The sequence below is a fragment of the Podarcis filfolensis genome, assembly GCF_964270895.1.
Source record: "Podarcis filfolensis genome assembly, chromosome: 2".
Classification (NCBI taxonomy): Eukaryota; Metazoa; Chordata; class Lepidosauria; order Squamata; family Lacertidae; genus Podarcis; species Podarcis filfolensis.
In genome coordinates, this window is record NC_139605.1 from 95,026,742 (window position 1) to 95,043,223 (window position 16,482).

The 16,482-nt window shown below is 44.3% G+C and overlaps 1 protein-coding gene across 1 annotated transcript in view; it reads left to right on the forward strand.

The window, feature by feature from the left end:
* The window catches only part of RNF213 (ring finger protein 213), an 88,907-nt gene that overhangs the window by 2,982 nt on the left and 69,443 nt on the right, over window positions 1–16,482 (forward strand). Inside the window, exons 2-6 of the mRNA XM_083598468.1 lie at window positions 1,137–1,225; window positions 3,389–3,573; window positions 8,990–9,139; window positions 13,648–13,811; window positions 14,513–14,671. Coding sequence (XP_083454594.1) covers window positions 3,424–3,573; window positions 8,990–9,139; window positions 13,648–13,811; window positions 14,513–14,671 — 623 coding nt within the window. The 5' untranslated portion in view covers window positions 1,137–1,225; window positions 3,389–3,423. The remainder of the gene's footprint in view (window positions 1–1,136; window positions 1,226–3,388; window positions 3,574–8,989; window positions 9,140–13,647; window positions 13,812–14,512; window positions 14,672–16,482) is intronic.

A 16,482-nucleotide genomic window follows, 5' to 3' on the forward strand; every position in this document is an offset into this window, starting at 1 on the left:
GTGCTCATGGTTGTACTGTGTGAAGGAGGTTAAGATAAATACAGTGGTACCTCAGGTTAAGTACTTAATTCGTTCCGGAGGTCCGTACTTAATCTGAAGCACCACTTTAGCTAATGGGGCCTCCTGCTGCCGCCGCACCGCCGAAGCACGATTTCTGTTCTCATCCTGAAGCAAAGTTCTTAACCTGAAGCACTATTTCTGGGTTAGCGGAGTCTGTAACCTGAAGAGTATGTAACCTGAAGCGTATGTAACCTGAGGTACCACTGTAATTTCTTTTTGGCTTTGTCCATCTCACATGCATATATTCGAAGTTCCATCTCTCTCACTGCATGCTTGCATCTTCCCTTGCATTTTTATTCCCCTTTTAGGGCAGACATATGTAGCGCTTAAAACAACTATGTAAGACGCCCAAAATGTACCGTATTTTCCCGTGTATTAGAAGAGGTTTTTTGACTAAAAACTGTGTCAAAAAACCGGGGTCGTCCAATACATGGGCATTGGGGGGGGGGGAGAAGCAGTGCGCCTGCCAGCCAGCTGTTTGGCGGGAATGCAACTTCCCCCAGTGCTGCAGGGAGTGGGAAATGATCTAGGGAGTGTTTCCTGCCCGCAGCTGCGTGGGGGGAGAAGCTCAACAGCTTTGGGCCATCTCCCCTCATTTTCTTAAAACTGAGTCCCCAAAAATAGGGGAGCTCTTATACATGGGGCGTCTTATAGATGGAAAAGTACAGTATCTTATAGGGGAGTGGGAAGATAAATTGCTTTTGAGGAAACTGATTTTCTAGATCTATTTCAATTGTGGTTTAGGCTGGGTTTTGGCACAGAAGCTGCATTCATTGCCCCGTACAATGGCCTGTGTGGAGAGAGAGGCAGGGGAAATGTGTCCTTGTTAATTCTCCTTGACCTCTCAGTAGCTTTTGATACCATCGATTGGGGAGTATTCTTCAGCCCCATGGAGCTTGAGGAGTATTCTTCAGCCCCATGGAGGTTCCTTCAATGTGGGGTTCCTCAGGGCTTGATTTTATCCCCCATCCTGTTTAAAATCTACATGAAACCTCTGAGTAGGTTATCCAGAGTTTTGGAGTACGTTGTCAGCAATATGCTGATGACACAGCTCTATTTCCCCTTTACATCTGCAGGTGAGGTGGAGAGGCAGTGGATGTGCTGGACCATTGAATTGCCTTGGTAATTGTCTGAATGAGAGCCAAGAAACTGAAGTTCAATCCAGGTAAGACCGAGGCACTGTTAGTGGGTGGTTCCCTATACTGTTTGGATGGGTGGTTGCCCACTCTTGATGGGGTTACATTCCCTCTGAAGGAGTAGGTATACATCTTGGAGATACTTCTGGATCCATTGCTGTCACTTGAGACTCAGGTGGCCTCAGTGGCACGGAGTGCCTTCCATCAGCTTTGGCTGGTGACTCAGCTGCACTCCTATCCGGACAGGGTTAGCCTAACTACAGTCATACCTCGGGTTACAGACGCTTCAGGTTGTGGGTTTTTGGGTTGCGCACCGCGCCAAACCCAGAAGTACCGGAACGGGTTACTTACGGGTTTCGGTGCTCACGCATGCACAGAAATACTAAATTGCACTTTGTGCATGTGCAGAAGCGCCGAATCGCAACCCGCATGTGCGCAGATGCGGCGCTGCGGGTTGCGAATGCCGCAGGTTGCAAACGTGCCTCCCGCACAGGTCACGTTTGCAACCCGAGCGTCCACTGTACTGTTTATGCTCTGGTAACATTTAGGTTAGATTACTGCAACATGTTATATGTAGGGCTGCCTCTGAAGATGGTTTGGAAACTTAAGCTAGTGCAGAATTTGGCAACCATTGGGGCACAACGTTTTGAGCATATTACTCCAATCCTGTCCCGACTGTACTGGCTGCCAATTAGTTTTCAGGTCCAATTCAAAGTGCTGGGTTTGACCTATAAAGCCTTAAACAGCTCAGGACTGCAATGCCTCAAGTACCGCCCCTCCCCATATGAACCTACCCGGACCCTGTGATCATCATCTGAGGTCCTTATTTGTGTGCCTCCTCCACAGAGGTGAGGTCCGGAGGGTGGCAACACGAGAACTGGCCTTTTCTGCAGTGGCTCCTCGTTTGTGGAACTCTCTTCCCAGTGAGGTTCAGCTAATGCCTTCATTATACACATTTAGGTACCAGGTGAAAACGTTCTTCTTCAACTGGCCTTTGGCTGATTGACCTCCAAAGGATTCCTCCATTAACTGGCAGCTTTTCCTCATCATTACCCACCATAACCCTTCCTCTAAATCAACTATGGATTTCAATAATAATAATAATAATAATAATAATTTATTATTTATACCCCGCCCATCTGGCTGAGTTTCCCCAGCCACTCTGGGAGGCTCCCAATCAAGTGTTAAAAACAGTACTGCGTTAAATATTAAAAACTTCCCTGAACAGGGCTGCCTTCAGATGTCTTTTAAAGATAGGATAGCTGCTTATTTCCTTCACATCTGAAGGGAGGGTGTTCCACAGGGTGGACGCCACTACCGAGAAGGCCCTCTGTCTGGTTCCCTGTAACCTCACTTCTCGCAATGAGGGAACCGCCAGAAGGCCCTCGGCGCTGGATCTCAGTGTCCGGGCTGAACGATGGGGGTGGAGATGCTCCTTCGGGTATACAGGACCGAGGCTGTTTAGGGCTTTAAAGGTCAGCACCAACACTTTGAATTGTGCTCGGAAACGTACTGGGAGCCAGTGCAGATCTCTCAGAACCAGTGTTATGTGGTCCCGGCGGCCACTCCCAGTCACCAGTCTAGCTGCCGCATTCTGAATTAATTGCAGTTTCCTGGTCACCTTCAAAGGTAGCCCCATGTAGAGCGCGTTGCAGTAGTCCAAGTGGGAGATAACTAGAGCATGCACCACTCTGGCGAGACAGTCCGCGGGCAGGTAGGGTCTTAGCCTGTGTACCATGTGGAGCTGGTAGACAGCTGCCCTGGACACAGCATTAACCTGCACCTCCATGGACAGCTGTGAGTTCAAAATGACTCCCAGGCTGCGCACCTGGGCCTTCAGGGGCACAGTTACCCCATTCAGGACCAGGGAATCCCCCCCACCCGCCTGCCCCCTGCCCCCCCCAAACAGTACTTCTGTCTTGTCAGGATTCAACCTCAATCTGTTAGCCGCCATCCATCCTCCAACCACCTCCAGGCACTCCCACAGGACCTTCACCACCTTCACTGGTTCTGATTTAAAGGAGAGGTAGAGCTGGGTGTCATCCTCATACGGATGAACATCCAGCCCAAACCCCGTGGTGATCTCTCCCAGCGGCTTCATATAGATATTAAAAAGCATGGGGGAGAGGACGGAACCCTGAGGCACCCCACAAGTGAGATAATATTACTGGGAATGCTTGTTTTATTTGCAGAAAATTGAGATGCAAAATTGACTTCCGTGCTGGAGATGGACCTTGGGGTTGAACAAAGGGCAGAAAGCCCCACTCCCATGGAATCCCCTGTTGATGAGCTGCCACCCACTGAGGAAGAACAGGGGGAGCCAGAAGGCTCTCTGGTAGAGCTCCTTAAGACTGAGGCCTTACACCTCAAGAAGAAAGTGAGTATATTTCAATACAGGTTGTATACTGTGTAGAGGGGTTTTTTTTGTTTTGTTTTTTGCAATGTTTCTTATTCCCTGATGCAAGAGAATCGCTCCTATTTGCTGAAGGAATGTAAACAGAGGTTGTGTTGCCGGAGATGCTGTAGTTGTGAGAGTCCTGTACTGAACAAGTTGTTGGACTGAATGACTTCTAAAGTCCCTTCTATCCAGTGTTTTTTTCTGGGGGGAAGCAGGGGTATGCATACCCCTAAACATTTTGTGAATTTTTGAACTTTTGTCCATATACTGTATTTACTTTTCCCAATTTGAGCTATAAAATGGTGATTTTCTTGAGAGTACCACTAAACATTTTTAAAAGAAAAAAGCACTGCTTCTATCTCTAAAAATCGACAATGATAGACACGCCTCTTACTGATGACTGATATCTTGGGGCTGTTAAATATATTTTGCTGGGTTGTAACACTGTTAACATACACAGTGGATGCAATAATGGATTGGTTTATAGTTTCTGCCTTAGTAAGCAAGCAATTACCTTTTGCTTCAGGATGCCAAATTCTCTGAAAGCAGGCTTATTTTTCAATAGTAAAAGCTGTGAACAATGTTGACTGGAATGAGTTGGGTGAAGGCAATAACCTTCCTTCCAGAAAGGGAAGACAGGAGAAACCAGTGCTGTCGTGGTACACTTTGAAGAGGGAGAGCTCACCATGGCAGCCCACATAACCATATCCTCAAGCCAAGTCTCAAATGCAGACACATGTGTTGATCCTATGCATACTGGAATAGTGGACAATCACAGATTAAAGGTAAAGGCAAAGGGACCCCTGACCATTAGGTCCAGTCGTGACCGACTCTGGGGTCGCGACGCTCATCTCACTTTAGTGGCCGAGGGAGCCGGCGTACAGCTTCCGGGTCATGTGGCCAGCATGACTAAGCCGCTTCTGGCGAACCAGAGCAGCACACGGAAACACCATTTACCTTCCCGCCAGAGCGGTACCTATTTAGGTATCTAACATTCCTTTGGCTATTGTCTTAGTGAACCAAATTAATCCAAAGTAATCAGGAGTGGGGGGCGCGGGGGGCACTGTGGGTTAAACCATAGAGCCTAGGACTTGCTGATCAGAAGGTCGGCAGTTCGAAACCCTGCGACGGGGTGAGCTCCCGTTGCTCGGTCCCTGCTCCTGCCAACCTAGCAGTTCGAAAGCACGTCAAAGTGCAAGTAGATAAATAGGTACTGCTCTAGCGGGAAGGTTAACGGCGTTTCCATGCGCTGCTCTGGTTCGCCAGAAGCGGCTTAGTCATGCTGGCCACATGACCCGGAAGCTGTACGCCGGCTCCCTTGACCAGTAAAGCGAGATGAGCGCCGCAACCCCAGAGTCGGCCACGACTGGACCTAATGGTCAGGGGTCCCTTTACCTAATCAGGAGTGGAGAACCTGTGGTCCTCCAAATGTTGTTGGATTTTGGGGTGCTGGGAGTTGTGACAGAAAAGTTTGTTTTTGCTGGGCAGGTTTGTTCACCAAGTGTTTTCTTTTTCTTTTTCCCTGTCAGCAAATGGTTAACAAACGGCAGCCTATGATTGGCTGGGGTTCCAGGAGGGGGAGTTGAAAAGGAGAGGATTTGGAGAGACAGTTTGAGTAGGTTAGGATTGCGGTTGAGAGAGAGAGGAGAGAGATTTGGTTCTGGGTAGAAACATCCACTCTGAGGAATATATCACAAACTAGAGAAAAGAGTCTCTGAGCTTAGTGTGAAGGGCAATGTATGGTGTCCTGTAAGAGTAATTAGGCCAGGAAATAACTGGGAGGCTGAGGCTGAGCCAGGAGAAGTAGAAGTTGTAAAGAGAATGTCTACTTAGGTCTCATTCCAGTCAGGAGGGGAGAGATTCTTCTAGAAAGAGAAGAATCCCAGACCAGTGTTCCCTTGGGTCTGTTACTTGGAGTACCTCAGGAGTAGAGTTGTCTAAGGGGTGTGTAACTGACAGGAAGTACCACCATGTTTAAGAATCGAAGTATTAAGCAGCAACAGCTGTGCAACATCTGAGAAAGCAGTGAAGTGAAATAACATTATAATCTGAAGTATCCTATGTTTTACCCACTCATGTCATAAACTTCCTTTGTTAAATAATATCTTTATTGTTTGTTTAATCTAATCCTGCCTGAGACTCCATATTATTAAATTTTCCCTCACACATGCCCCCCACAAGATAATCTGAGGTAGTTTGTGGGAATTCGAGGAAGTGGTGTTCTGTGAGGTGGGTGCACTACATTTAAGTGAGGGCAGGCCCAACGGCGCGAGGGGGCAAAGTGCCATCACGCCATCGCAGAAGTCCCATTAATTAATTAATTAACCCCCCAATCCATGTCTTAAGGTGTGAGGCAGTTCTGAAACTGAAGGGAAGCCAAATTCGACTGAATGTAATACTGTCTAGAAAAGTCATATTAATTTGACTGGCTGTGTGAGGTTCGGAAGGCTTTCAGATGCCACTGAAATATAAACCATGTAAACTCTGACATTGCCTTCCAATTTCTGCAGTAACAGTGCAATCCTATGCAGGTCTATTCAGAAACAAGTCCAACCGAGTTCAGTGAGGCTTGCTTGCTTGCTCCTAGGTGAGTGGCTATAGGATTGCAGCTTAAGTCAGTGTTCGGTTGTGATCAATAATACGCCTGATTTTTGAAAAAGGTTGGTAGTAATAAATATTCTGGTATGTGCGTATTTAAATCACTGCCTGACTTCCTCAGTGGTTTCACTGGCTCTGCAGCAACAGGCTAGCTCCATCAGGGCTCCTCTCTCTCAACTGTCATCTGGGGGTAGCCATTTCCTCAGGCTGCCTCAGTGGGAGAGATAGGAACAGCTGTCTAGACATTAGGGCCTGAGTTTTTCAGTTTTATTTTCCTTTCCCCCTTGTGTGTTGTATTTTTGTTTGTTTGTTTATTAGAATGTAAGCCTGTGGGTAGGAAGTGTCTTGTTTTGATTTTATGTAAGCCACTCTGGGATCCTTTTTAAAGAGCTGGGTACAAACACTGTAAATGATAATAATAATAATTAATCATAATCATATTATTTATATGCCTCCCATCTGACTGGGTTGCCCCAGCCATTCTGGGCAGCTCCCAACAAAATATAAAAAAGCACAATAAAGCATAAATCATTTAAAAAAAAACCTTCCTTATAGAGGGCTGCTTTCAGATGTCTGCTGAAAGTCAAAAAGTTCCTTGCTATCTGATGGGACGGCATTCCACAGGGTGGGTGTCAATACCAAGAAGGTGCCTGGCTCCCTGTACTTTCACTTCTTAGAGTGAGGGAAACTTGGAGCTGGTAGTGGGGTGGGAGAGCTGAAAAGAATGCCAAAATATTTCAAATGTGGCAACCAATGCACCACTTTGGTTTCAGATAGTACGTAAGTAGATGAGTCTAAAAAGCCTGGGACACAAATTTTCATGGCCCTCTAGCAGCCACGGTGGCTCATTTAACAAAAAGTCATGTCTTTTGCATTAACTCTTGCATTCTTACCAAACGAAGCCTCCTAGAGCAAAATAAACACCAGGATTAAACCCCCACCAAATCACAGAACCATAGAACTGTAGAGTTGGAAGGTACCACCAAAGGTCATCTAGTCCAACCCCTGCAAATACGATCATAAAACCTTCATCCCCCCCATTATTCGATTTAACAGCATCAAACATGAACAAAAAGAAAATACTCAGAGTGTACCTTATGTTTCAGAGAGAGAAACACCCCTCCCACTGTATATAGCTCTCATGATTCACACTGTCACAAAAAAGAAGTCATAAATAATTGTAATTTAATAATAATTTATTATTTATACCCCGTGCATCTGGCTGGGTTTCCCCAGCTACTTTGGGCGGCTCCCAACAGAATATTATTAATAATAAAAAGAGAGAAAACATCAAACATTAAATAATAATAATTACTGTCTTATCTGGGCCTCAGTGTTACATATAATCGAGTGCAAGAAGTATCAGCCACAGTAACAAATGTGCTGTGTGAACAATACAGGGAAATGGTGTGTCATCATCATCATCATTTTATTATTTATACCCCACCCATTTGGGTGACTCCCAACACATACAGTATAAAAATATAATAAAACATCAAACATTAAAAACTTTCCAATGCTTCCTTTCAGAATCAGATATCTTTTTAAAGTTGTGTAGTTCTTTATCTCCTTGACATCAGATGGGTGGGCATTCCGCAGGGAAGCCTAAAGGATCTACATTGGCTCCCAGTACATTTCCAAGCACAATTCAAAGGTGCTGACGTTTAAAGCCCTAAATGGCCTTGGCCTAGTATCCCTGAAGGAGCGTCTCTACCCACATCGTGCAGCCTGGACACTGAAATACACCTCCAAGGGCTTTCTGGAGGTACGTTCACTGCGAGAAGACAGGGAACCAGGCATAGGGCCTTCCCGGTAGTGGCACCCTCCCTGTGAAACGCCCTCCCATCAGATGTCAAGGAGATAAAGAACTACACAACTTTTAGAAGACATCTGAAGGCAGCGCTGTATCAGGAAGTTTTTAATGTTTGATGTTTTATTATGTTTTTATACTGTATGTGTTGGAAGCCATTCAGTGTGGCTAGGGCAACCCAGTCAGATGTGCAGGGCATTAATTAATTAATTAATTAATTAATTAATTAATTAATTAATTATGGGACACAGCTTGGGTACACATTACTTTTTGTAATGTGGATTACAACTATGTATGGATATCACTATGGATTTCACTGTCCGAGCTGAAAAATGGGGGTGGAAACATTCCTTCAAGTATACATGGCTGAGGCCTGTAGGGCTTTACAGGTCAGCACCAACACTTTGAATAGTGCTCAGAAATGTACATACATAAATAAACAAATTATGGATTAAAACTGTTGAACAGCTACAGTTCAGCTGTACAATGGCTATTGAACAGTAGCTCCACTTCACTGTGGTACTATGCTTTGATTTTTATCCCAATCTTCCTCATTTCCTTAGAGAGACAATGAGAATGAAAATCTTGTGATATTTGTCTTTCCTTCCATAATGAGAGAGTGGAGGAGGTGGCAAGCTGCACTATCCTTGGGGCCTGGATCTGCTGCCCTTTCCAGCTGACCCCAGTCTGTTGCCTGAGGCTTCTGTGAGGGTAATGGGCAGGCCAGCCCTGCTTTCAGATTTGTCGAAGCCACATTTCATTGTTATATTTGATCAGAACCAGCATACTGGTTCAAGCAATCCATCCCAGATGCAATTGTCAAGCAGGATCAAACTGTGGTTTGCAATCTTGGTATAATGGGATTGCTTTCAAACCATAGTTACCCAGTTCCCTGTTTTTGTCATGATAAATTTGAATTTCTCCCCTCAGTGTATGATGAAACAAATTGCCAAAGCTTTGTGTAAAAATCTTGTATTTAATTTCTAGGACCAAAGCGCTACCTCTGGAATAAACTATGAAGAGGGTAGTAATGCTGGAAGAAGCTCAGAAGGTAACACTGCTGCCTTTGGTTCTGCAGCTGAAAGAAATGTGACAAAGAAGGGCCCAGGAAAGGATCAAAGTTGGTCTGACAAAGTGGTGAGTATTAAGTCCTCTGTGTGCCTTCTTTGTTGATGGATCTCAACCAAAACTCTCTGCTACCAACTGCTTAGTCCGTGTAGTCCAGGATGATGACTCAGGAACATAACTTGCTGAACAGTAACTTGATTTGTATTTGCTTTTACAAATATATAGAGTATATACAGAGTATAGCACAGCTTTGTACAAGTTACTACATACACAGACTTGATTCTTACTCTACACACCAACCTCTGAACTCCAGCACCAAACTACTGTGTCATGCTGCTTATAAAGGTAAAGTTTTAGCCAATCACCACCTGTTGCTAGACTTCCCTGTCTCCAAGCAGACTTTCTCACGTATGCTTGTTTCACTTGGCTTCTTGCCACCTCACTAATTGTCCACTTCAAAGCTGCAGTTTCTCACAAACCTCAACATTCTTATCCTAAGTTTTTCCTTCCAGAATATTGTATATTAACATGACTATTGTTTCAGTCCTATGTACACTTACTTGGGAGTAGGCCCTATTGAACTAAATGGTACTTACTTCTTTGTAGGCATGTGATAGTGCTGTGGAACCCTTTCTGTGGAATCTCTGCTTCGGAGTGATGGTGTATACTGGTTTTTCTTCTCTGACAAGTTGCTGTGGAGGGAGCATAGTTTTGAAAATATGGGTGGTTTGAATTCTCAGTATAGACAATTAAATTAGGATTTGATAAAATATATAATGGGTTATCCAGTGAATGAGTTTTACAAACCACTTTTCCTTTTCCCTGATGGCCTCCTCTGCCATTTGTAACTTGGCTTGCTTGTATGATCAAACTGGAGTCATCTGCTTTTTCAGAACAGGTCAGCGGTGCAGCTGTTCCCAGTATGAGACACACTGTGGCCTCTGTTGCAAAACCTGTTTTCAGTGGACCACAGGAGTGATTAGATTGGATTTTGAGTTGCCCTTCTGTGAACAGAAGGACTTTTCCTATTTGTGAAATGGTCTGCAATCTATGAGAGGTTCTTGCTGGAAGAATTGGGGGTGGTGACCTTTGCCACCTCTTCCTTCCCCCTTACACATTACATGGCACATTCCATGCTGTTCCGGAGGCTCTCCTGGTGCAGGTGGCACAGGGGCTTGCAGGGGAAAAGAGGAATTGACAAAAAAACAACACCTCCATCACTTCCTTCAGTAGGAGCATCAAATTAATTAGTTCCACTGACTGGACATCTGGATCCAAGCTGTACAGTATAAACCAGTACAGTAGCTGATTTCTTTTTCTTTGTTTTATAATTCATCTTTTTTTCCCTTACTTGCTGCAGTTTTGCTGTTGTACAGTTCTATGCTATTTTAAAATATTTAATGGTGCATGTTTATTACAGACAAACAAGTTGTTACTAGTTACAAGAAAGCCTGAAGGGAGAGACTGACATAGGCTGTTGCTCTGTGGGCCACACTACCTAAAAGTATGAATTCTTATCACATGTGATAATTAATGCTGAACAAGATTTCTGGAAAAGGTTTATATCTGAAGAGTAAGAAACAAAGGGATGAGCCTGCAGCAATCACACTTTTATGCATAATTAACAATTTTACCAGGGACGCGGGTGGCGCTGTGGGTAAAACCTCAACGCCTAGGATTTGCCGATCGCATGGTCGGCGGTTCGAATCCCCGTGATGGGGTGAGCTCCCGTCGTTCGGTCCCAGCTCCTGCCCACCTAGCAGTTCGAAAGCACCCTCAAGTGCAAGTAGATAAATAGGTACCGCTTTATAGCGGGAAGGTAAACGGCGCTCCGTGTGCTGCTCTGGTGCCGGTTCGCCGGAGCAGCTTCGTCACGCTGGCCACGTGACCCAGAAGTGTCTGCGGACAGCGCTGGCTCCCGGCCTCTAGAGTGAGATGAGCGCACAACCCTAGAGTCGGACACGACTGGCCCGTACGGGCAGGGGTACCTTTTTAACAATTTTACCATAACACACGTTAATTTTTATTTTTTTTTAGATTTCTGTATGTGAAATGCTTGCCAATAAACCTTTTATAAATTGAGGCAATATTGACGATGTTGTTCCCAAAAGCTAACCAGATGTACACATTTGATTCTGCAACGACAACAATGGCAGCAAATAGGACTTGCTAAACTTAATACACTTCCTACACTTAATAAACTTGCTACATTAAAATATGCCAGCAAGTTTGGAAAACTCAGCAGTGGCCAGAGGATTGGATAAGATCAGTCTACATCCCATTCCTAAAGAAGGGCAGTGCCAAAGAATGCTCCAACTACCAACGTACAATTGTGCTCATTTCACACGCTAGCAAGGTTATGATTAAAATTCTACAAGGCAGGCTTAAGCAGTATGTGGACCGAGAACTCCCAGAAGTGCAAGCTGGATTTCAAGGGGACAGAGGATCCAGAGACCAAATTGCAAACATGCACTGGATTATGGAGAAAGCTAGAGAGTTCCAGAAAGACATCTACTTCTGCTTCATTGACTCTGCAAAAGCCTTTGACTGTGTCAACCACAGCAAACTTATGGCAGGTTCTTAAAGAAATGGGAGTGTCTGATCACCTCATCTGTCTCCTGAGAAATCTCTATGTGGGACAAGAAGCTACAGTTAGAACTGGATATGGAATAACTGATTGGTTCAAAATTGGGAAAGGAATATGACAAGGCTGTATATTGTCTCCCAGCTTATTTAACTTATATGCAGAATTCATCATGTGAAATGCTGGACTGGATGAATCCCAGTCTGGAATTAAGATTGCCGGAAGAAATATCAACAACCTCAGATATGCAGATGACACAACCTTGATGGCAGAAAGTGAGGAGGAATTAAATAACCTTTTAATAAGGGTGAAAGAAGAGAGCGCAAAATATGGTCTGAAGCTCCACATCAAAAAAACTTAGATCATGGCCCCTGGTCCCATCACCTCCTGGCAAATAGAAGGGGAAGAAATGAAGGCAGTGAGAGATTTTACTTTCTTGGGTTCCATGTTCACTGCAGATGGTGACAGCTGTCACGAAATTAAAAGACGCCTGCTTCTTGGGAGAAAAGCAATGACAAACCTAGACAGCATCTTAAAAAGCAGAGACATCACCTTGCCAACAAAGGTCTGTATAGTTAAAGCTATGGTTTTCCCAGTAGTGATGTATGGAAGTGAGAGCTGGACCATAAAAAAGGCTGACCGCTGAAGAATTAATGCTCTTGAATTATGGTGCTGGAGGAGACTCTTGAGAGTCCCATGGACTGCAAGAAGATCAAACCTATCCATTCTGAAGGAAATAAGCCCTGAGTGCTCACTGGAACGACAGATCCTGAAGCTGAGGCTCCAATACTTTGGCCACCTCATGAGAAGAGAAGACTCCCTGGAAAAGACCCTGATGTTGGGAAAGATGGAGGGCACAAGGAGAAGGGGACGACAGAGGACAAGATGGTTGGACAGTGTTCTCGAAGCTACCAACATGAGTCTGACCAAACTGCAGGAGGCAGTGGAAGACAGAAGTGCCTGGCGTGCTCTGGTCTATGGGGTCACGAAGAGTTGGACATGACTAAACAACAACAACAAACTTAGGACTCAGCTATACAACTGCAAATAAAACATTTTAAGTGTATTGTAAAGTGCAGCATGCAAATGTGACACTAGATGGCAGTGGTGAGCATTGGCAAATTAAATATATTTTTCAAAACTTTTTTCTAAAAAGCATTTTCACAATGGTTTTTTATATGTGTGTAGATTCCAGCTTAGTAAGGTTTAAAGGCATAGTTTATTATTTCTGTAAATAATTTCCAACTTCATTCCTTCACCCTATGGGATAGAAACATCCTTAGCGGAAGGTCACTTATCTGGGATGAAGGTCCATCACATGGTTTATGGCACTACCTGTTGTTTGAAGGCAGGGAATGCACACAAAGTTTTAGGCTTAGTCCTCCTCAACCCCAGTTCATTTCATGATGAGACCAAAGAAAGGCAAATAACTTACAAATTTTAAAAAATGCACACAGGAAAGGCATTGCAATGGAAGGAAGGGACTACTGATTACTTCCCTTAGAGAAAAGGTGCACAGAGGTGGTCTTGGAAGAACATATTAACAGAACAATGTTGAAAGACCTATATATAGATATTAAAATTAAACACATAAAACACTCAAATGCAGGAAAACTGTGCCATAGGCCTAAATGTGCCATAGGCCACGTAACTGCTGAAAAATACATAAGGAGAGAGGCCACAACGGAGATCAGGGGAAGCAGTGTAAGGTAGGATTCCACAAAGGAAAACAGCTTCTCGCCTGCAATCAGTTTCTACACAGACAAGTGACAAACTACAAGGGGGCCTAAATTAATAATTTACGTTTATGTACAGTGTGCTGTGCATGATATCCTAAAAGAGGAAATTTATTTGTATGAAAGCAGTGTGTTCTGGGATCATGTGGTATCTTATTCCAGCCTTATCCTGTAGCAAGCAAGAATTTCCTCACATCAGCTGGGCAGGGAAACTTCTTAAACATTGACTCATGGGAGGATGCATTGCTGTGTTACAGATAGCAGGAATGACCAAAATCGGAATGTTAAAAAAGGAAGAAAAAACAGAAACTCCTTTAGAAGGACCTGAGAAGGGAAAGCTGTCTGCTATTGCAAATCAGAATGTGAAAAAAAGAACGCATAACCAAACAAAGAAACAGAGAAACTGGGAAGTTAAGCAAAGGTATTACTCATGTAAATTTATTGAAGTGGTATTAAGTGTAATAAGAACTGATGAGTAGTGGTTTCATTTTCATTCTGGTCTGAAAGGGAAGGGAATCCACATTTGACTAAATGTAAAACTATTGAGAATGGTCATGTAAAATGTGTCATTTTGTGGTGTTCTTAAAGCATTCAAGTGCCACCTACATACATACATATATATATATACATATACATATACATACATATATATATATATATATATATATATATATATATGTGTGTGTGTGTGTATATATGTATATACACACACACACACACACACACATATATATATATACACACACACATTTCCTTCCAAATTCTGCAGTGGTTAACAGTTCAATCCTGTACATGTCCTGTTCAGAACTTAGTCCTACTGAGTTCAGTGAGGTTTGCTTCTGAGTGAGTGAGCATAGGACTGCAGCTTAAGGGCTAGATTCAACTATCTGATTTCACTAGCAGAAGCCAGTGCAACAAATACCGCTAGTGCAACAGAGCTTCTTTCCATGTCCCCTGAAAATCTGTAGAAAAGAGCACAGGGGAGGAGAGGGGAGATAATTTCATTAGGCAAGCAGAAATGTTTATGCTGATGGGGCAACAGCCTGAATTCTACCCCTAAGTATCAGAATGTATTTACACCTGTCAAAACAAGCTAAGCTGACCTTTTTCTTACTGTTGCAGCCAAGTGAGTTATGAAGATGGTGTTACAGTATTTTTCCATGCCATACTGTCTAAGGACTTCAAAGGAGAGTCTGAGGAGCCTAGAGTCTTCATTAGGGCAGAAGGCATTTCTGGATATAATGATTGGGAAGACAATATCTGTGAGCTGGTTTGCACAAAGTAAGTATAGTTCTGTAGTGGCCAGAAAAGACAGCATCCACATACCATGTTTTTAAAAATTAGGGAAATATTTTTTGTTTTGTTTTTTTTGAAACTCTTAATATTTTTATTCTGTGCCTCTATAGACTAGCATTCTAACTTCCTGTCTACTTTCTCAAAATTATGGTTACTAAGAGTGCATGCAGATACATATGGGGCACCAAGGAGAGCTTGGCAGTCCGACCACCTAGCGCACCGGCAGCCACCCTGTCAGGCCTGCTGGAGGTGGTGGCAGGCTGGGCCTTGGAGTTCCCTAACCTATTGGTTTTGGGGGACTTCAATGTCCATTCTAAGCCCCCTCCTCACGGGGTCTGGACCTGGTGTCTTCCATGGTGACGTTAGGGCTCTCCCAGTTTGTTTTGGGTCCCACACATCAAGCAGGCCACACGCTGGATTTGATCTTTGGCGTGGTTATAGATATGATCATGTCCTCGCTTGTGGAAGTGCCATGGTCTGATCACTATGCTCTGAAAGCCAGGATTGACTTCTCGCCCCCCCCCCCCCCTCGCTTGGGTGGCGAGCTTATTTGGGCTTACCCACGGAGGCTGATGAATCCTGATGGATTTCATCAGGCCTTGCAGGACCCTGCTGCCCCCAGCGGCTCACTAGATGAGCTTGTCAAGAACTGGAATAAGAACTCTTGGCAGCCATCAATGAGATCGCACCTAAGTGCCCTCTGCGACCCCACCGAAACTGGGCCCCTTGGTTTACTGAGGAGCTCTGGAAAATGAAGCGGGACCTCAGATGGCTAGAGCAAGTATGGCAGCATGCTCTTGATGGAGCCTCAAGAACATCTTATAGGACACTTATAAAAGCCTGCGAGATGGTAGTGAAAGCTGCGAAGAAGTCTTACTTTTCAGTTTCCATTGCATCTGCTAGCTCTTGCCCAGCACAACTTAGAATAATCATGTCTCTAATGTCCCTAGAGGGACAACCAAATTTAAATATGAATTTAAAGTCAACTACTGTTATGTTGTTAATTAGTGTTTGTTTGTTGTGCTTTTTGTGTGTGTTGTTTTGTTGTTTTTTTCTGTTTCTGTTTAGTTAATAGTAATTAATAAAAAGAAATTTAAAATAAATAAATAAATATGAATTTAACTCATAGCTGTGAGGCGGTTGCTGAACAGCTTGGTAGGTTTCTGGATGAAACATTGGCTTTGGATCCATTTCAGTCCGGCTTTCACCTTGGTTATGGGACCAAGATGGCTCTGGCCACCCTAATGGATGGTCTCCGCAGACAGCTGGATTGAGGCGGGTCGGGACTGCTGATTCTTTTAGATTTGTCAGCAGCCTTCAACATGGTCGATCATGAACTTTTAGACCACCTTCTTGCTGACGTGGGGATTCAGGGCACAGTCCGACAATGGCTGTGCTCCTTTATCTCAGGTCGGGGACGGAGGGTAGTGCTAGGGAAGAAGTTGTCATCGCAGCACTCCTTGGGGTGTGGAGTACCGCAGGGCGCAATCCTTTCCCCGATGCTTTTCAATATCTTTATGTGCCCCCTTGCCCAGATTGTCTGGAGTTTTGGGCTGGGTTGTCATCAATATGCTGATGACACCCAGCTTTCTCTGTTGATGGACAGCCGCCCTGACTCGGCCCCGGACACACTGAGCAGATGTTTGGAAGCTGTGGCTGGATGGCTGCATGGGAGCTGGTTGAAGTTAAATTCTTCGAAGACGGAGGTCCTCTGGCTGGGTTGGGACAACATGGGTTTGGGGGGGCCAACTCCCATCTCTTGCAGGGACTCAATTAGTGCCAGCGCCTTCTGTCAA